We start from the raw sequence: 22568 nt of genomic DNA on the forward strand, positions 1-22568 counted from the left end.
CTAGGATCAGAGGACACAGACAGTGGGTGTGGAGAGGATGTTTCCTGTAGTGGAGGGTCTAAGAACAGAGGACTCGGCCTCAAAGGGGTCTTCTTTTAGAACAGAGATGAGGAGGAATTTCTTCAGCCAGAGGGTGGTGAATCTGTGGGTGCTGGAAATCCAGAGCAACACACATGGAATGCTGGAGGGATTTAGCAGTTCAGGCAGCATCTGAAATGCTTCAGCCTGAAATGTTGACTGTTAGTTCCCCTGTATCGAAACTGCCTGACTAGCTGAGCTCCTCTGTAAATTGCACTTTATATTGATTGCAAAGCAGTTATTCACAGTAGCGTGGATTTATTTGGATTCCAGCTGTCTCGGGTGTGAGGTAGAGGGGGTGTGGTTCAGTTGTCTGTTCCATTGGAAGGATTGGTCATCTTGTAGTGCAAACAGTTGCCATGATGTGTCACTCAAGGATTATTCAAGGAGAATATGTTGAGTGGGTCCAGGGCATAGAGTATAGTTGTGCTGTAAATTCTGTGTTTGAGAATCTCAAAAACTGCTGACCTCTTGGGATTTTCATGCATAACAGTCTCTATAGCATTTACAGAAAATGGAGTAAAAAAAACAAAAAAAGAATCCAACTGAATATGCCCGAATTTTTGATCATATTGTGTTTTTTTTTGCTCTTTGTTCCCTTTTGCGTGGAGGGGTTTTAATGTTTTTGTTTGAATGGGGTTGTTTGTTTCTCTTTATTTCGTGGCTGTCTGGGGAAGACAAATCTCGGTTGTATACTGCCAACCTGAGAGTGGCCTTATCTAAAGATGTCCTTAGGGAGGCGAGTACCCATGATGGGGCTCACTGAGTAAACAAACCTCTGCAGTTTTTCCCTATCCTGTACAGTGGCCTGTTCATACCAGGTGATGATGCAAACGGAATTCTCTCAACTTGAATTGAGGATTCAAACGATTTTGCAGGCAGTGAGATCTGGGTACTTGTGTCCTTTTAAGACTGAAAATGCAAAGATTCAAAACACAATAAAATTATCAAAGTATGCTTGCAATATACAGCCCTGAGATTTATCACCCCACTGTAATGAAACAAGGAAAACTGTGGAACCTGCTCAAAGAAGGACATAAACCTCCAACACACAAGCAGCACCAACAAAAATGAGCAGATAACATGGAATGCAAAAGTCAAGCCTCGTGTCATTCATATAGTACAGAAACATACAGTTCAACTTGGTTCATTTCAATTCAACACAACATTGTTCCTTGATTGCAGGCTGTAAAGCCAGTCTGCCTCGGTCAAAAGCGCACAAAATAGCAATAAAGGGGAGCAACCAGAAGCAGTGCATAATGTGAGCTACAGAGTCCAACCCAAAAACCACGTCAATTAAATCTAAAGTTCAAAAAGTTTGTAGAGGCATATGACATATCACAGGTTGTTGGTGTCTCATCCCCGATACTTATTTCCATAAGTGTAAATAGACCAAAACCTGGAAGGACAGCAAGTGGCTGCAACTTGGTTTGAGATCTCCCATTGAAATTTGTCACTGATATCCAAAGACTAATTTTTAACTGTAGTTTCTGCTGGAGATTGCATTTTATAAATTCTAACTCTATATGAAATGTGATCCTCCTGTTCATTGCAGTAGCATTTATTGAATCAGGCCGAGAGAGAAATTCCAGACATTTGGAGCCCCATGTTATGGAAATAGGATCTAATTTCTGTGAATATAGTTCAGTGGTCTTGTAAATGAGCTATGATTGTTGTAAAGCCGACTTCTTGGCATGTTTCAGTGACTTCCTTTGCATTGGTGCTAGTGCATTCTGGATTAGTTCAGGACTTAACTGGGAACTGAAGAGAGGTTTCCTCAACTAGGAAATTATTGATAATTTAACTACCAGATGTTTTTGTTGCAGAGTGTTAAGAAACAGGGAGAATGTGGATGTTACCTTTCAGCACAGAGCCACAATTTAACACACACAATGTTGGAGGAACTCAGCAGGTCAGGCAGCATCTATGAAGAGGAATAAACATTCGACATTTCAGGCTGAGGCACTTCATCAGGACAGCCCGAAGGGTCTTGGTCTGAAATGTCGACTCTTTATTCTTCTTCATAGATGCTGCCTGACTTGGATCAGTTCCTCCAGCATTTTGCATGCGTCACTCTGAATTTTCAGCATCTCTTGTGCTTGGTTCTTCAGTACTGTTGGACACATTTGGCTATGGACTGCGTTGCCACTTCTGGCCTGTGCACCTATGGAAAGTTGACAGTCCCCTTACATGTATTTAAGGAGAGTTTACCTGGGCAATAGCTGTGCCATAGGCGATTCAAAGATGGAGATTGCAACTTTTAGTTTTGAATATGGACTTCCATTCCCTGCATCGGAAACACTTCCCAAGTTGATCATAAAGTCGTAGAACCCTGTAGCACATCCAGTCCATGTTGAACTATTACTCTGCCTCGTCCCATTGACCTGTACATTGACCAAATTCCTTTTAAATGTTGAAATCTAACCTGCATCCACCACTTCCGCTAGCACCTCATAAAACCTACAGTGCTGTGAAAATTCTTAGGCACGTGTATACAGCTAGGGTACCCAAGTCTTTTGCAGGTATTGTAGTTATTTTGTTTATAGCACTGCGCTGCTACCACAGACGAATTGATGTCATACGTGAGTGATGATAAACCTGATTCTGATATCTCTATTGTGGACTGAGAACGAGAAAGGAGCAGGGAGAGGGGAATTGTGTGAAAAGAGGAAGGGAGAGGGAGCACCAGAGATACATTCTGTAATGATTAATAAACCAATAGTTTGAATTCAAATTACCTTGCCTGGTGTCTCAGGTCTGGGTGTTTCTGTACCTGTGTCAACCCTGCCCTTGGCACTCCTCTGCCAACTGTCCCTCATCCCTCCCACAGCACTCCACCCTTGCCATTCCCAAGATCCTTTGCTTCCTTGATAGAGATACACACTCTCTCTCTCTCTCACTCACTCTCTCACTCTCTCTCTCTCTCTCACTCTCACTCTCTCACTCTCTCACTCTCACTCTCTCACTCTCCCACTCTCCCACTCTCCCACTCTCCCACTCTCCCACTCTCCCACTCTCCCACTCTCCCACTCTCCCACTCTCCCACTCTCCCACTCTCCCACTCTCCCACTCTCCCACTCTCCCACTCTCCCACTCTCCCACTCTCCCACTCTCCCACTCTCCCACTCTCCCACTCTCCCACTCTCCCACTCTCCCACTCTCCCACTCTCCCACTCTCCCACTCTCCCACTCTCCCACTCTCCCACTCTCCCACTCTCCCACTCTCCCACTCTCCCACTCTCCCACTCTCCCACTCTCCCACTCTCCCACTCTCCCACTCTCCCACTCTCCCACTCTCCCACTCTCCCACTCTCCCACTCTCCCACTCTCCCACTCTCCCACTCTCCCACTCTCCCACTCTCCCACTCTCCCACTCTCCCACTCTCCCACTCTCCCACTCTCCCACTCTCCCACTCTCCCACTCTCCCACTCTCCCACTCTCCCACTCTCCCACTCTCCCACTCTCCCACTCTCCCACTCTCCCACTCTCCCACTCTCCCACTCTCCCACTCTCCCACTCTCCCACTCTCCCACTCTCCCACTCTCCCACTCTCCCACTCTCCCACTCTCCCACTCTCCCACTCTCCCACTCTCCCACTCTCCCACTCTCCCACTCTCCCACTCTCCCACTCTCCCACTCTCCCACTCTCCCACTCTCCCACTCTCCCACTCTCCCACTCTCCCACTCTCCCACTCTCCCACTCTCCCACTCTCCCACTCTCCCACTCTCCCACTCTCCCACTCTCCCACTCTCCCACTCTCCCACTCTCCCACTCTCCCACTCTCCCACTCTCCCACTCTCCCACTCTCCCACTCTCCCACTCTCCCACTCTCCCACTCTCCCACTCTCCCACTCTCCCACTCTCCCACTCTCCCACTCTCCCACTCTCCCACTCTCCCACTCTCCCACTCTCCCACTCTCCCACTCTCCCACTCTCCCACTCTCCCACTCTCCCACTCTCCCACTCTCCCACTCTCCCACTCTCCCACTCTCCCACTCTCCCACTCTCCCACTCTCCCACTCTCCCACTCTCCCACTCTCCCACTCTCCCACTCTCCCACCTGTCCTGCCCCTGGACTGTTTATCCCACTCCCATCAGGGAAGAGGCTACATTGCATCTACAGCAAGACCACCAGACACAAAATTAGTTCCTTTCCCCAAGCAGTAAGGCTGGTCAACATGTCCCACCATTAACTCCATACGCTATGTACATGAGTATCTTGTGGATGCATATATATTTGTTGTGAGATTATTATCATGATTTTATTCTTTGTGTTTTGTACTGCATAGAGCTGGAGTAACTGTTTTCCTTACACTTGTGTACTGGAAATTATTATGTTTTGTTTTTCCAGAAACTATTTGAGAGAAAAGCACAGAAACCAAAGATAAACATATCTGCTTTGTTTTACTTTATTGAGGCATGCACGTGTGATGTGGTGGTGTAGTAACGTATACTATTCACATACTTTTACATATAACAATAATGAATTATGATGGCTTAATAAAACAATATATTTACAATATTACTCAAATATTACTGTAATATTAAATATAGAACAGAAATGACATGAAATTATCTTGAATTAGTTTGAAAGGAAAATTAGAGCAGGGAGGTGAAAAGGCACCCAAAACCCCTAAGCTGGAATGAATGAATAATGACATGAATAATTGCCGGAAGCTGAAAGGTGCCTCTGTGGTGACCTTGTCCTGAATGTAGAAAAACATGGATTAAGCAACCACTTCATAGAATCCCTTGAGCCTGTGCTTAGTGCCAGTTTCATTATATGAAATAATTTGTAATGTGATCGGGGTCTGGCTTTTTTGGAGCATTTCTCTTCCTTGCTATGTTAGTCGGGCTGAAGAGGTTTCAGCTGAAGTGTTGCAAATTTACAGTAGTTAACTACCAGTTGAGTACTCACCTTTGGTTTCCAGGGAAAAGTCAGAAACAAATATACTCAGTGGCCACTTTATTAGGTACCTCATACCCAATAAAGTAGCCACTGAGTGTATGTTTGTGGTCTTCTGTTGCTGGAACCCATCAAGATTCAATGTGTTGTTCATTCAGAGACACCCTTCTATACACTAGTCTTGTTATTTGAGTTACTGTCACCTTCCTGTCAGCTTGAACCAGACTGGCCATTCTCTGCTGATCTCTCTCATTAACAAGGCATTTTCACCCACAGAACTGCTGCTCACTGGATTTGTTTTTGTTTCTTGCACCTTTGTAAACCCTAGAGACTTTTGTGTGTGAAAATCCTAGGGGACCAGCGGTTTCCTAGATATTCAAACCACCTCATCTGGCACCAACAGTCATTCCATGGTCAAAATCACTTGGACCCCATTCTGATGTTTGGTCTGAACACGAGAAAATTTATAGATGCTGGGAATCTAGAGCACCACACAGAAAATGCTGGAGGAACGCAGCAGGTCAGGCAACATCTGTGGAAATGAGTAGATAGTCGACGTTTTGGGCTGAGACCCTTCAGGACTGAGAAGGAAGGAGAAAGAAGTCAGAATAAAATGCTGGGGAGTGGGGCTGAACCTCTTGACCATGTCTGCATGCTTTTATGCATTGAGTTGCTGCCACGTGATTGGCTGATTCGATATTTGCATTAATGAGCAGATGTACCTAATAAAATGGCCACTGAGTGGAGTGCGAGCTTTGCTGAAATCAGATCGAGAGGTCACAGAGATAAGTGAATCACTGCATGACAGTTAATTTGCTCTCTCCTGACTTGCACTTCTGTCAGTCAGATTTCCATCCCAGAATCGGAAGTGCAGTCTTGATGAAGGGTTTTCACCCAAAATGTCCTCTCCATAGATGCTGTCTGACTTGCTAAGTTTCCTCAGCATTTTGTGTTTGTTACTGTGCTATAATGTTCTAAGGTAATTCATTTAATTTGACACCAGGTTCAGCACAATCATTGTGGGCTAAAGGGCCTGTTCCTGTGTTGTACTGTGTGTCCTGAGAATAAGACAACCTTCCTGGAGTCCTGGCCTATATCTATTTCTCAACTTGCCTGACTCTCTGGTTGTTAATGTATTTTTGTTTAGGGGAGCTTCTTGTGCAAAGGTTGATGGCTGCATCTCCTCTCGCTCTCTCTCGCTCTCTCTCGCTCTCTCTCGCTCTCTCTCGCTCTCTCTCGCTCTCTCTCGCTCTCTCTCTCGCTCTCTCTCTCGCTCTCTGTCTCGCTCTCTGTCTCGCTCTCTGTCTCGCTCTCTGTCTCGCTCTCTGTCTCGCTCTCTGTCTCGCTCTCTGTCTCGCTCTCTGTCTCGCTCTCTGTCTCGCTCTCTGTCGCGCTCTCTGTCGCGCTCTCTGTCGCGCTCTCTGTCGCTCTCTCTCTCGCTCTCTCGCTCTCTCTCTCGCGCTCTCTCTCTCGCGCTCTCTCTCTCTCGCTCTCTCTCTCTCGCGCTCTCTCTCTCTCGCTCTCTCTCTCTCTCGCTCTCTCTCTCTCTCGCTCTCTCTCTCTCTCGCTCTCTCTCTCTCTCGCTCTCTCTCTCTCTCGCTCTCTCTCTCTCTCGCTCTCTCTCTCTCTCGCTCTCTCTCTCTCTCGCTCTCTCTCTCTCGCTCTCTCTCTCTCTCGCTCTCTCTCTCTCGCTCTCTCTCTCTCTCGCTCTCTCTCTCTCTCGCTCTCTCTCTCTCTCGCTCTCTCTCTCTCTCGCGCTCTCTCTCTCTCGCTCTCTCTCTCTCTCGCTCTCTCTCTCTCTCGCTCTCTCTCTCTCTCGCTCTCTCTCTCTCTCTCGCTCTCTCTCTCTCTCTCGCTCGCTCTCCCCCTCGCTCGCTCTCCCCCTCGCTCGCTCTCCCCCTCGCTCGCTCTCCCCCTCGCTCGCTCTCCCCCTCGCTCGCTCTCCCCCTCGCTCTCTCTCCCCCTCGCTCTCCCCCTCTCTCTCCTGCATTGACTCTGGGGCAGGGTGGGGGAGTTGGAGGGCAGTACTACAGGTTTGCTGCTCTCTACGGGTGCTTTGTTAATGGCATTAAATGTTTCCCTGCAGGGGCCAGTGAGGAAGACGAGGGCGATGACATGCTGCTGAAGCACCGGAACGAATTTTGGTGGTTCCCCCACATGTGGAGCCACATGCAGCCCCACCTCTTCCACAACGAGACTGTCTTGGCCGAGCAGATGAAACTTAACAAACAGTTTGCACTGGTAGGTGGTCATGTGATTGTGTTTGCTTTTTGTTAGGTTGTGGCATGATTGCGTTCTCTCCCCCGAAAGGCAGGTGGTTGTCCTTGTTTTCGCTTTCCGGAAAAGTAGTCATGACACACTCTTGCACAGAAGCAGGCCACTCAGCCAACCTAGCCCATGGCAAACTATTAATCTGCCAAGACTCGCTGACCTGCACCCAGAACATGGCCCTCATACCCCTCCCATCCATGTATCTATCCAAATTTCTCTTAAATATTGAAATTGAACTTGTATCCACCACTTCCACTGGCAGCTCGTTCACCTTAAACATTTCACCTTTCACCCTTAACCTACGACTTGCAGTCTCACCCAAGCTCAGTGGAAAAAGTCTGCTTACACTTGCTCTATTTATACACCTCTTAATTTTGTCTATCAAATTTCCCCTCAAGCATCGACTATCTAGGAAATTATGTCTTAACCTTTCGACCTTTCTGTATTGATTGTTGACTTTACAGTAAGTTGTTGCGTGCTTGTGTTAGTTTCCCAGAAAGGCAGCTGGTGCTGCTGACTCTGTACTTTGCAGATCCACACAGTTAGTCTGCTGTCTGTGTGGAGTTTGTACTTTCTCCCTGTAAGCAAGGGCCATTGGGAGGAACCAGAGTGCTTGCTTGGCTCAAGCAGCAGTGAGAGCAAGCAATTAATAATGGAGTATACAAAGGAGGTGGAGATCCAAATGGCTTGGTGACAGATGGATCAATGTAATACAAATCGATGGGTAGAAGCGTAAAATTATAAACAGTGATAATTAGCTGCCAGTCCAACCCTGATGGGAATTTATAAAGATCACTGAGAAGGTGGGGAGCAGTGAGGCAAATTCAGCTGTAGATCTCTTGTGAGGGTAAATTTTGATGCTCCGCCACCTCTGGTGTCCCTAAGACATACTGGTAGGTGGAGTGTCTACATGTTGGGGGGTGGGGGGGGGGGAAGAAAGGATATTCATTGCATGTAAGAGAGAATAAGCTGGGGGATTCAGGGAAGTGTTCTTTTTCCAAACTAACCTTCAGAGAAAAGTTGAACATTGAGAACAGGAATAAGTAGTTCCTTTCTGCCTGGGATAGTTAGCTGTGTTTGCTCCCCATCTCTCTTCATCCTTGAATTCTTCTTCCTAAGCCCATCCCCCCTGCTGGGACGAGGTTGCCAACAGCATCTTCCAGAATCCTCTGTCCTGGGTCAGATCTCCTGCCTGCCAAAGATTCTTCCTGTCCCAGGGATGAGGTCTTTGGAGCTTTCACTGGCATTTCTGTAGCGCTAGGTTTTTATGGGATGGGGTTACTTGCTCCATGCCCAACCTCCCATGGACGGTCGCAAGCCCAGCTGTGAAAGGAGGAGTACTCATCTTGCAAGCATCTTTTAAACTTCATCCTTGAGTTTTTCAAGTCCTGATTGCCTTCAGGGGGAGAGGTGACACAGATGAAGAGGTGTTTCCCAAGGCCATTTCAGTTAGACAGCTGTAACTCAAACGAGAGAATCTGCAGATGCTGAAAATCCGAGCAACACACACAAAATGCTGGAGGAACTCAGCAGGCCAGGCAGCATCTGTGGAAAAGAGTACAGTTGACATTTTGGGCCAAGACCCTTCATCAGGGCCAGAGAGAAAAAGATGAAGAGTCAGAGTTGAAAGTGGGGTTGGGGAGGGTGAAACACAAGGTCATAGGTTGGGGGAGGGGTGCAGTGGAGAGCTGGTAAGTTGATTGGTGAAAGAGATGTGGGGCTGGAGAAAGGGGAATCTAATTTGAGTGCTGATGGTCATTGGGGTAAGAAAAGTGGAGAGGATCACCAGAGGGAGGCGATGGGTGGGCAAGGAGATGAGATGAGAGAAGGAAAAAGGAATGAGTAATGGTGAAGTGGGGGGGGTTGTTGGGGGCATTATCAGAAGTTCCAGAAATCTATGTTCATGCCATCAGATTGGAGGCTACCCAGTTGAAATATAAGGTTTTGCGCCTCCAACCTGAGTATATGGCCTCATCGCGACAGTAGAGGAGGCCATAGGTTGACATATTGGAGTGGGAAGTAGTATTAAAATGGGTGGCCACTGGGAGATCCTGCTTCTTCTGGTGGGCAGAGTGTAAGTACTCAGCGAAATGGTCTCCCAATCTACGCCAGGCCTCACTGATATACAGGAGGCCGCACTGGGAGCAGCAGATCCAGTAGGTGATGCCAACAAACTCACGGTGGAGTGTTGCTTGACCTGGAAGGACTGTTTGGGGCCCTGAATGGTAGTGAGGGAGGAGGTGTAGGGGCAGGTGCAGCACTTGTTCCACTTTCAGGGATTAGTGCCAGGAGGGAGATCAGTGGGGAGGGATGAATGGACAAGGGAGTACGGTAGGGAGCGATTCCTGCAGGAGGCAGAAAGTGAGGGGGGGAAGGAAAAGATGTGCTTGGTGGAGGGATCCCTTAGAAATGGCAGAAGTTCCGGAAAGAAGCTCTAACTGCCTCCATTGGCCTAGACTCTACCAGCTGAGGAGCCGATTGTCTATATCTCACCTCCTTGAATCATCCCCAACTCTTCAGTGAGATCAACTCTTGATCTTCGTCACTCATGGGTGTCTGTTGTGGAACACTCTCAAGACTTGCATGTTTTAGTCTTAAAAAGAAAAAAAAAACAAAATTGAAGGAGTTTTATAGCTACGAGGGCATTCTTTATACTGGAAAGTTGTCACATGAATAATGAAGATCTGTTTATGGAACTGAAGCATGTCCATTAATCTTTGGAATTTCTGGAACCAAAAATAAAATTGCCTGTGGCTACCTCTGACTTTTATTGAAGAGAAGCGGCCTCATTATTTTCACGTTCCATTAACTGATTGCAGTTCCAAGCCATTGGAACCCAAGTCCCGCTTATTATTGTTTGTAATTACTAAAGACAAATCTGGAGGGTTGGCTTTCCCTGACAAGTCCATAAGAATCTGTACTCAAACCCTAATTTGTCAAAGCAAACGGTATAACAGTGGAGATTAGTCAGCACGACGGTAAAATTCACTGGGGTGGTCCTGGGCGATGGGACTTTACAAGAACAGAATCAGGTTTATTATCACTGACTTGTGTTGTGAAATTTGCTGTTTTGTGGCAGCGGTACAGTGCAATATATAAACTGTTAAACTATACTATACATTACAATAAGGAATACTGTGTGTGTGTTTGTGTATATAGGTATGTATAGATACAGCTGTATAGATATAGGTATGTACGTATATGCATATATAGTTATGCACATGGGTTAATTGTCCGTCAGAATTCTGATGGCAGAGGGGAAGAAGCTGTTCCTGAAACGTTGTGTCTTCAGCTCCTGTACCTTCTCCTTGATGGTTCTAATCAGAAGAGAGCATGTCCTGGGTTGTGAGGGTTCTTCATAATGAATGCCACCTTGAGGCATCACATTTGAAGGTGTCCTCAATGTTGGGGAGGTTTCTGCCTGTCATGCAGCTGGCTGAGTTTAAAAACTCTGGTTTTTTACAATCCTGTGTAATGGAGCTTTTGGATGCACTCTGCGTGCATCTGTAGAAATTTGCCCATGTTTTTGGTGACGTATGCAATCTCCTGATGAAGTGTGGCCACTGGTGTGCCACCTTCATTATTGCAACAATGTATTGGGCTTAGGACAAACCTTCAGATGTTGAACTTAACCCTCACCCTTTCTACTGCTGACGCTTTGAGAACTGGTTTGTGTTCTCCCAATTTTTCCGTCCTGAAGTCCACAATCAATTCCTTGGTCTTACTGACGTTGAGTGCAAGGTTGTCGTTGCGATACCACTCAACAAGCTGATCTATCTGACTCCTGTACACCCGAGATTCTCAATGACAGTTGTGTCATCAATGATGTTTAAGCTGTGCCTAGCCATGCAGTCATGAGTGCAGAAAGAGAGTTGGACAGAGGGCTGATTATCAGTGAGGAGGAGATGTTATTTACCTTCTGTACTGACTGTTGTTCCCCAATAAGGAATGCAAAAATCTAGTTCTAGAGGGAGGCACCGAGGTCCAGGCTTTCAGCTTTGTTGATTGGTACTGAGGGAGTGATGGTGTTGAATGCTGAGCTGTAATCAGTAAACAGCAGCCTGATCTAGGTATTGCTGTTGTCCGGGTGGTCCAAGTCCGAGTAGAGGGCCAGTGAGATTGTCTGTTGTAGACATGTAGTGCTGGGCAGATTGCAGTGGGTCCAGGCCCTTGCTCAGGCAGGAGTTGATCCAAGCCATGAGCAACCTCTCTAAGCACTTCATCACAGAAGGTGCAAGTGCAACTGGACGATGGTCATTGAGGCAGCTCACCGGGCTTTTCATGGGCACAGGTTTGACCATCGCCCTTTTTGAAGCAGTTAGGAGCCTCCGACTGCAGCAGTGAGAGATTGAAGATCTCCTTGAACACTCCTGCCGTTGGCACAGATTTTCAGTGCCCTACCATTGGCGAGGATTCACCCTCTTGAAAGGTGTTCTGGTGTCGACCTCTGAGACCAATGTCATAGGGTTGCCAGATGCTGCTGGGATTTGCTTAAGTGTAGCTTTATTCTCCTTTTCAAAGTGTACATAAAAGGTGTTGAACTCGTCTGGGAGTGAAGCATCACAGCCATTCATGATGTTAGGTTTTGCCTTGCAGGAAGTAATGGCCTGCAAACCCTGCCAAAGCTGACGTGTGTCGGATTCCATCTCTAGATTCACTCGGAATTTCGTACTCGTTCTTCCGTCGGTCGTACCTGGACTTGTGGAGTTCTGGATCAACGGTCCTGCTCATCCACAGCTTTCGGTTTGGGTACGTCTGGTATGGTCTCAAAGGCACACACTCATCCACACTGGTGTTAATGAAATTTGATCAAAGGGACAGCTAATCCATTGGGAATTTATGACCAAGGAGCAGTGAGTCAGATTGGTTTTCCTGTCTGAAACAGTCATGTACACAAGCGATTAACGATGGACTAAATTAAGAACACTGTTCCATTTGGTTCAGTCATGTATAGGCCAACGCTGATATTCTGAGAAGACCTTACAGCTGTGTGGAATTATAAAGGGTGATCACTGGCTGCCTGTCCACACCCTTGGAATTTATGGAGAGGCTGAGGCCAGACGTCAGGTAAGGTGAATGTGACCCATTGAAAGACACATCCTGGTATGCGTGAAGCTGATTGTCAAAAGCATCCAGAAGTGCCTACAAAACGGAGCACTAATGAACCACCATTTTGCTTTATCCACCATTTAGTAAAATTATTGCTTACCTTTGATCATGGCTGATTTGTCTATCCTCTCAACCACAGCCTCCTGCCTGTCTTCTCCCTCATATCTTTTGCCGTTTTACTAATCGATGTAAACAAGTAAACAATCTATGCACGAGTAGAGGATATACGTGCAGTGGCCACTTTATTAGGTACAGCTGTGGAACCCGGTGTAGTCTTCTGCTGCTGTAGCCCATCCACTTCAACGTTCAACGTGTTGTGTGGTCAGAGATGCGACTCTGCACACCATTGTTGCAACACGTGGTTATTTAAGTGACTGTCACCTTCCTCTCTTCTTGAACTGTCTGGTCATTCTCCTCCTAATTCTCTCATTAATGAGGTGTTTTCGTCTACAAAACTGGCACTCACTGGATGTTTTTTTTGGTTTTTTTGCACCATTCTCTAAACTCTAGAGACTGTTGTGTGTGAAAATCTCAGGAGATCAGCAGTTTCTAAGATACTGAAACCACCCTGTCTGGCACCAACAATAATTCCATGGTCAAAATCACTTGGATCACGTTTCATCCCCATTCTGATGTTTGGTCTTGATCATGTCTGCAATGCTTTTATCTATTGAGTTGCTGCCACATGATTAGCTGATTTAATATTAGATGTTTCCATAGCTTGGATGTTACATGGGTCACTGGTATTACAGTTTCAAAGGGTCAGCTTCTGAATATGCATTAGAATGGGATTTCCTTCGTGAGATAAAAATGTGTTTTAATTTCATCCTTTATTTTGGCTTTTGCTCTAATGAAAGTTGCAGGTGAAGTGTCAAAGCAGACTGTGTTAATTTGGAAATTCCCTTTTCTCCAACTTCAAATGGTTGACTCTAACAGTGTTCTGGTTATGTCGCCTGACCAGGAATCCCAAGGTCTAGACAACTGGATGGATGTCCTAGCAGAAAAGACAGTGGAACAGCAATGGCAGGTATTCTTGGGAATAATGCACAAGGTGCAAAATCAGTTCATCCCCCGGAGAAGGAAGGATTCAAAGGGGGGAAAGGGGCCACAGTGGTTGACAAAGGAAGTCAGAGATTACAGAGCATTTTAAAAAAAAGGTAGTATGACAGAGCTAAGGTGAGTGGGAGGACAGATGATTGGGAAATTTTTAAGGAACAGCAGAACTTAACTAAAAAGGCAATACGGGGAGAAAAAAATGAGGTACGAACGCAAGCTAGCCAGGAATATAAAGGAGGATAGCAAAAGCTTTTTTAGGTATGTGAAGAGAAAGAAGATAGTTAAGAACAATGTTGGGCCCTTGAAGAATGAATTGGGTGAAATTGTTATGGGAAACAGAGAAATGGCAGAAGAATTTTATAAGTACTTTAGATCTGTCTTCATTAAGGAAGACAAGCAATCTCCCAGATGTATGGATGGGCCAAGGACATAGGGTAACAGAGGAAATGAAACAGATTGACATTAGGAAGGAAACGGTGATGAGTAGACTGATGGGACTGAAGGCTGACAAATCCCCAGGTCCAGATGGTCTGCATCCTAGGGTACTAAAGGAGGTGGTCCTGGAAATTGCGGATGCATTGGTAATCATTTTCCAATGTTCCTTAGATTCAGGATCAGTTCCTGAGGATTGGAGAATGGCTGATGTTATCCCACTTTTTAAGAAAGGAGGGAGAGAGAAAACAGAGAACTATCGACCTGTCAGCCTAACATCAGTAGTGGGGAAGATGCTAGAGTTCATTATTAAAGATGAAATAGTGGCATATCTAGATAGCAGTGATAGGATTGGGCTGAGCCAGCATGGATTTACCAAGGGTAAATCATGCTTGACTAATCTATTGGAGTTTTTCGAGGATGTAACCAGGAAGTTAGACAAGGGAGATCCAGTGGATGTAGTGTACCTCGATTTTCAGAAGGCATAGGACATAGGAGATTGGTGGGTAAAATCAGAGCTCATGGCATTGAGGGGAAGACATTGACATTGACATGGATAGAAAACTGGCTGGCAGATAGAAAGCAAAGGGTAGCGGTGAATGGGTGTTTCTCAGAATGGCAGGTGGTGACTAGTGGGGTGCCACAGGGCTCGGTATTGGGACCACAGCTGTTTATGATTTTCATCAACAAATTAGATGAAGGCATTGAGAATAACATCAACAGGTTTGCTGATGATACTAAGCTGGGTGGCAGTGTGACATGTGATGAGGATGTTAGGAGAATTCAGGGTGACTTGGATAGGCTGGGTGAGTGGGCAGATACTTACAGATGACGTTTAATGTGAATAAGTGTGAGGTTATCCACTTTGGGAGTAAGAACAGGAAGGCAGATTATTATCTGAACGGTGTAAAGTTAGGTAAGGGAGAGATACAAAGAGATCTAGGAGTCCTTGTTCATCAGTCACTGAAGCTGAATGAGCAAGTGCAGTAGGCAGTGAAGAAGGCTAATGGAATGTTGGCCTTTATTACAAAGGGAATTGAGTACAAGAGCAAGGAAATCCTCTTGCATTTATACAGGGCCCTGGTGAGACCACACCTGGAGTATTGTGTACAGTTTTGGTCTCCAGGGTTAAGGAAGGACATCCTGGCTGTAGTGGAAGTGCAGCGTAGATTCACAAGGTTAATTCTTGGGATGTCCAGACTATCTTACGCTGAGAGGTTAGAGAGACTGGGCTTGTACATGCTGGAATTAAGGAGATTGAGAGGGGATCTGATTGCAACATATAATATTATTAAGGGATTGGACAAGATAGAGGCAGGAAATATGTTCCAGATGCTGGGAGAGTTCACTACCAGAGGGCATGGTTTGAGAATAAGGGGTAGGTCATTTAGGACAGAGCTAAGGAAAAACTTCTTCTCCCAGAGAGTTGTGGGGATCTGGAATGCACTGCCTCAGAAGGTAGTGGAGGCCAATTCTCTGGATGCTTTCAAGAAGGAGCCAGATAGGTATCTTATGGATAGGGGAATTGAGGGATATGGGGACAAGGCAGGAACCGGGTATTGATAGTAGATGATCAGCCATGATCTCAAAATGGCGGTGCAGGCTCAAAGGGCCGAATGGTCTACTTCTGCACCTATTGTCTATTAACTGTCCTGGGCATGTGCTCAGCTCCCATTAGCTTGTGAATTTAGATAGAATGCTCTAAATGAGATCAGGAGTGAAAGAACAAGCATTGGTTATTGTGATCATGTGAAAACATAAATGAGTAGTAAATTTCGGAAGGCCCTCAGCCTGGAAAGTCGACTGTTTATTCCCCTCCATGGATGCTGCCTGACCTGCTGAGTTTCTCCAGCATTTTGCATGTGTTGCTCTGCATTTCTGGCATTTGTAGAATCTCTTGTGTCACTAATATCCATTTATTTTAAACCACATCTGGCCACTTGTAGTGTCACAGAAAAGTACAACACAGAAACAGGCCCTTCACCCATCTAGTCCATGCCGAAACCGTTTAAATTGCCTACTCCTATCAGCCTGCACCGAGACCATAGCCCTCCATACCCTTACCCTCCATATACCTATCCAAACCTCTCTTAAACATTGAAATTGAGTTTGCGTTTCCCACTTGTACTGGCAGCTCTTTCCACACTCTCTCAACCCACTAAGTGAAGATTCTCTTCATGTTCCCCTTAAACTGTTTACCTTTCACCCTTAACCCATGACCTCTGGTTGTCATCTCATATCCAACTTCAGTGGAAACAGCCTGCTATACCCCTCATAATTTTGTATACCTCTATCAAATCTCCTCTCAATCTTCTATATTCTAAGGAATAAAGTCCTAACCTATTCAATCTTTCCTTATAACTCAGGTCCTCCAGGCCTGGAAAAGCCCTTGTAAATTTTCTTCATACTCTTTCCTTCCTGTGGGTAGGTATAGTAGGTGTTCCACACTGTGATTCCAGGACATTCCATTCATTTCTAAGTCCAAAGTCAAAGTAAAATTTGTTATCAAGTTACATACAGTATACATTACCATATACTACCTTGAGATTTATATTCTTGTAGGCATTCTCAGAAAAATAAAGAAATAAAATGGCATTCACCCAAAACTACATAAAGATTGACAAACAGTGTGCAAGAGAAGACAAGATGTGCAAATAAAGAATGATACTGAGAACATGAGCGCTAGTGTTCTTGAAAGGATCAAGGGTGAAAGGTCACCTTTATTCATCAAAGCAAGGATATAATGCTGAGGCCTTATAAAGCACTGATGAGGCCGCACTTGGAGTATTGTGAACAGTTTTGGGCCCCTTATTTAAGAAAGGATGTGCTGATGTTGGAGAGGGTTCGTAGGAGGTTTATGAAAATTATTCCTGGATTGAAAGGCTTATTGTATGAGGAGCGTTTGTTGCCTCTGGGCCTCTACTCACTGGAATTCAGAAGAACGAAGGGTGATCTCATTGAAGCCTATCAGATTTTGAAAGGTCTTGATAAAGTGGATGTGGAGAGTATGTTTCCTATGGTAGGGGAGTCTGAGACCAGAGGGGACAGCCTCAGAGTAGAGATGCATCCATTTAAAATGAAATGAGAAATTTCTTTAGCCAGAGAGTGGTGAATCTGTGGAATCCATTGCTACAGGTAGTTGTGGAAGCCGTATTGAGCGTATTTCAGGCAGAGGTTCTTGATTAGTCAGGGCATGAAGTGTTAGGGGGATTAGGCAGGAGATTAGGGCAGAGAGGGAAAATGGATCAGCCATGATGAAGTGGTGGAGCAGACTCAATGGACCAAATGGCCTAATTCTGCTCCAAGATTTTCTGGTCTAAATATATTTACCTGTATTAGGAATTTGATGTGTGTTGGTCAGGATGCAGACGCAACAACAAAGAACACAACAGTTATAAAGAACTATTAAAAAATAAATTTAGAGAATGGATATGGAATAAAATGTGCATAAATACATAAATACCAGTATGTGTCTATGTAAACAGTATGATGAAAAGTGGCTTGCAGTGCAGTGACTGGGGTAATGGAGTGGGGGGTGGGGGGCTAACTGGAGTCTGATCAGATTAACTGCCTAGGGGAAGAAATTTTTAAGATTACTTTTAAGATTTTATAACTTTTAAGCGAGTCTGTAGAATGAGTTCTGAGTCAGATCCTTTTCTAGGTAAAACAGATGAGTGAGTCTCAAAGCACTGTTCATTATTCTTGCTGGTAACAGAATAAAGGAAAGTTCCCTCAGGGCTTCCATTATTGGAAGTAAATTCCTCACTTAAACAGGAGCTGAAGACCTCTGAGATTTGCTGTACAAAAAGTAGTCTGTATCAGTGTCTATTAATTGCACAACTCAGATTTCCATAGATGTCTCGGGATTTGAAATGACACTGTATCATTGGCCATCGGATCTGAGATGTACTCCCCAACCAGCCAGTATTAACAGTGGTCACTCTGGTAGTCGTGAATTTTTAGATGGTCTGCCTCCTCCCTTATGTACTCCCCTCTGTGCTGGGGCTGGTAGGGAGGGAGCTCTGAGCTGAGGGGAGGAGACAATTCCTCCCTTTTATAGCACATGAACCTGACAGATGTTTTGAAATGCAGCCACCTTTAATCGCTGCAGACTACTCCTGGTTTATTCATGTTTCTGGAGTCAGTAATGCAGCTTGGATGCAGACTGCATTGTAATGGTGGTATAAATTCACCACGAAGGCTGGAGTAATGGGAATTTATTTTAGCAAACAAAAGTATGATGCTAAGACTGAACCGGTGAGCGGTGATAGAGCCAACATTCCCCTTTCTGGGCTACACAAAGAGCAGCCCTGCCCACCGGCTGTTATGGTTGTGAGATATTATTGCAGCATCAATTCCTGCCTCTGTCTGTAAGGAGTTTGTTCTCCCCGTGACTGCGTAGGTTTGACCGGGTGCTTCGGTTTCCTCACGCATTCCAAAGACATCCAGGTTGAGGTTAGTGAGTTGCCAGCGTGTTAGGTTGTTGCTGGAACCATGCCAACACTTGAGCTCAATAGACAATAGATGCAGAAGTAGACCATTCGGCCCCTCGAGTCTGCACCACCATTCTGAGATCATGGCTGATCATTCACTATCAATACCCAGTCCCTGCCTTGTCCCCATATCCCTTGATTCCCCTATCCATCAGATATCTATCTAGCTCCTTCTTGAAAGCATCCAGAGAATTGGCCTCCACCGTCTTCCGAGGCAGTGCATTCCACACCTCCACAACTCTCTGGGAGAAGAAGTTTTTCCTCAACTCTGTTTTAAATAACTGACCTCTTATTCTCAATCCATGCCCTTTGGTACTGGACTCTCCCAACATCTGGAACATATTTCCTGCCTCAATCCTATCAAATCCTTTAATTATCTTAAATGTTTCAATCAGATCCCCTCTCAATCTCCTCAATTTCAGCGTGTACAAGCCCAATCTCTCCAATCTCTCTGCGTAAGACAGCCCTGCCATCCCAGGAATCAACCTAGTGAATCTACGCTGCACTTCCTCAATTGCCAGAATGTCCTTCCTTAAACCTGGAGACCAAAACTGTACACGATATTCCAGGTGTGGTCTCACCAGGGCCCTGTAAAAATGCAAAAGGACGTCCTTGCTCTTGTACTCAATTCCCCTTGTAACAAAGGCCAACATTCCATTTGCCCTCTTCACTGCCTGTTGCACTTGCTCATTCACCTTCATTGACTGGTGAACTAGGACTCCTAGGTCTCTTTGCATTTCTCCCTTACCTAACTCTACACCGTTCAGACAATACTCTGCCCTCTTGTTCCTGCTTCCAAAGTGGATAACTTCACATTTATTCACATTGAATGACATCTGCCAAGTATCTGCCCACTCACCCAGCCTATCCAAGTCTCCCTGTATTCTCCTAACGTCCTCTTCGCATGTCACACTGCCACCCAGTTTAGTATCATCAGCAAACTTGCTGATATAGTTTTCAATGCCCTCATCTAAATCGTTGACATAAATCGTAAAGAGCTGTGGTCCCAATACAAAGCCCTGTGGTACCCCACTAGCCACCTCCAGCCAGTCCGAGAAACACCCATTCACTGCTATCATTTGCTTTCTATCTGCCAACCAGTTTTCTATCCATGTTGAAACCCTGCCCCCAGTGCCATGAGCTCTGATTTTACTCACCAATCTCCTATGTGGCACCTTATCGAATGCCTTCTGAAAATCTAGGTACACTACATCCACTGGCTTACCCTCGTCTAACATCCTTGTTACACCCTCAAAAAACTCCAACAGATTAGTCAAGCATGATTTGCCCTTGGTAAATCCATGCTGGCTCGGCCTAATCCTATTACTGCCATCAAGATATGCCACTATTTCGTCCTTAATAATGGACTCAAGCATCTTCCCCACGACTGACGTTAGTTCTCCGTTTTCTCCTTCCCTCCCTTCTTGAAAAGTGGGATAACATTAGCCACTCTCCAATCTTCAGGAACTGATCCTGAATGTAAGGAACATTGGAAAATGATTACCAATGCATCCGCAATTTCCTGAGCCACCTCTTTTAGAACCCTCGGATGCAGACCATCTGGACCCGGGGATTTATTAGCCTTTAGTCCTATCAGTCTACTCATCACAGTTTCTTTCCTAATGTCAATCTGTCTCAATTCCTCTGATATCTTATGACCCTGGCCCATCCATACATCTGGGAGATTGCTTGTGTCCTCCCTGGTGAAGACAGATCTAAAGTACGCATTAAATTCTGTTGCCATTTCCCTGTTTCCCATAACAATTTCTCCCAATTTATTCTTCAAGGGGCCAACATTGTTCTTAACTATCTTCTTTCTCTTCACATAGCTAAAAAAGCTTTTGCTATCCCCTTTTATATTCCTGGCTAGACTGAGCTCATACCTGATTTTTTCTCTCTGTATTGCTTTTTTAGTTAAGATCTGCTGTTCCTTAAAACTTTCCCAATCATCTATATTCCCACTCATCTTAGCCCTGTCATACTTCTTTTTCTTTAATGCTATACAATCTCTGACTTCCTTTGTCAACCACTGTGGCCCCTTCCCCCTCTTTGAATCCTTCCTTCTCATTGGAATGAACTGCTTTTGGATCTTTTGTATTATCCCCAAGATTATCTGCCACTGCTGATCCAATGTCTTTCCTGCCAGGGCATCCGCCCATTTAACTTTGGCCAGCTCTTCCCTCATGGCTCCGTAGTCTCCTTTATTTAATTGCAACACTGACACCTCTGATCTGCCCCTATCCCTCTCAAATTGTAGATAAAAACTTATCATGTTATGATCACTACTTCCTAATGGCTCCTTTACTTCAAGATCACTTATCAATTCCTGTTCATTACACATCACCAAGTCCAAAATAGCCTCGTTGCGGGTTGGCTTAAGCACAAGCCGTTCCATAAATACATCCCTTAGACACTCCACAAACTCCCTATCCTGGGGTCCAGCACCTACCTGATTTTCCCAGTTCACCTGCATGTTGAAATCTCCCTTAATGACTGCATTACCTTTAGCACATGCCAATGTTAACTCCCTAATCAACTTGTACCCAATATCCACGCTACTGTTTGGGGGCCTGTACACAACACCCATTAGGGTCTTTTTACCCTTCCTGTTCCTCAGCTCAATCCACACAGACTCTACTTCCCCTGTTCCTAAGTCACCCCTTGCTAAGTCACCCCTAAGTCACTTGCGGGCTGCCTCCAGCGCATTCTCGGACTGTTGGCCATCGAAGCAAATGCCACATCTCACTATGTTTCGGTGTGCATACATGTGACAAATACAGCTAATCTCACTAGCAATGAGGTTCAGATAGGTAGAGCGTGGAACAGTACAGCACAGTACAGACCCTTTGGCCCATGATGATGTGCTAACGCTAAAAATTCTGGTTCAGTTTTATTTATCACTTGTACATCGAGGCACACAGTGAAACGTGTTTGCGTTAACAACCAACAGGAACTAAGGATGTGATGGTGACAGCTCTGAGTGTCACCACTCATTCTGACACCAACACGGCAGGCTCTCCATGCTCAGCAAAACAACACAAGCAACATCTTCAAAATAAATTCCTTTCCCGTTTACCATCATGGACGGTCACAAGCTGGACAGATTTTTAACAGTAATCTGGTAGTTTTGTGATGATTGTCATCGTTACGTGCGGTGTTGTATGATGTGGGCAATCGTAGTCTTCGACCATGATTGTCCCTGGCAAATTTTTCTACAGAAGTGGTTTGCCATTGCCTTCTTCTGGGCAGTGTCTTTACAAGATGGGTGACCCTAGCCGTTATCAATACTCTTCAGAGATTGTCTGCCTGGCATCAGTGGTCACAGAACCAGGACTTGTGATGTGCTCCAGCTGCTCCCATGGCTTCACTTGACCCTGATCAGGGGGTTAGCAGCAGGAAGGAGTGACTTGCACCTCCTTTGTTAGAGACGTATCTCCACCCCTCACCCTTCTAACAGGAGTCTAATTTACAGATTCCATGTGGAAGTTATGAAAGCAAACTAGTATTTTTTTTCTTTTTCCTCTCCCCCTCCACGAAAAAAAGGACCTGGCTTTGCCTGTTAATCACACAGATACCAGAGAGGTGCACACTGAAGGGACCACGAGCAGCTGTGGTCCTGTTGAAAGCGAGTTGCCGTGCTCAGGCATCACTGGCGTACCGTGGCCCCGTTCCCCAGGGCCCCCACGAGCAGCCAGTGGAACGGCTCCAGTGTTGGGAAGATGATTCCCTTTTACTGCTCTCTGGCTGAAAGAAGGGGCACGAGCCTCAGATCCCTGCAGCAATGTGCTGTGAGTGTGCTTGACTGTTTACTCAGGATAATTTCAGTATTTCAGATCCGTTTATTTATCACGTGTGTACAGCAAAATGTGTTGTTTGCATTAATGACCGACATAGCAGAGGGGGTGCTGGGGCAGTCTGCCCACAGTGCTTGGCAAAACAACACAAAGCAACGAGCAACAAAATAACATCAAAACAAACCCCATCCCTCCATCCCACTCATGCGCATACACAATCCTCTAATTTCAGGGTAACCCATCTTCTTCAATCTCCAGCTTCCAATGGACTCAGACTTGCAGACATTGTGCTTTCGATTTTCCCCAGTCAACTTGCAGAGATTCACAGACTTGATTTTGGCCAACAGGCCTTGATTTCCAATTCAACCCTCAGGCCTCCATCCTTTGACTCAGCAGCAGGCCTTCAGTGTTGATGAGTGCAACACAT

General features: G+C 45.5%; 1 protein-coding gene across 2 annotated transcripts in view; it reads left to right on the plus strand.

The window, feature by feature from the left end:
- Positions 1 to 22568, plus strand: part of ndst2a (N-deacetylase/N-sulfotransferase (heparan glucosaminyl) 2a) — a 501430-nt gene that overhangs the window by 420357 nt on the left and 58505 nt on the right. The window contains exons 8-9 of one of the 2 annotated variants that reach the window (XM_059946764.1): positions 7073 to 7227; positions 13328 to 13393. In XM_059946764.1, the coding sequence (XP_059802747.1) occupies positions 7073 to 7227; positions 13328 to 13393 (221 nt within the window). The remainder of the gene's footprint in view (positions 1 to 7072; positions 7228 to 13327; positions 13394 to 22568) is intronic. The other variant, XM_059946765.1, reaches the window with a different exon arrangement.

This window comes from Hypanus sabinus, chromosome 21 (assembly GCF_030144855.1).
Source record: "Hypanus sabinus isolate sHypSab1 chromosome 21, sHypSab1.hap1, whole genome shotgun sequence".
Taxonomy (NCBI): Eukaryota; Metazoa; Chordata; class Chondrichthyes; order Myliobatiformes; family Dasyatidae; genus Hypanus; species Hypanus sabinus.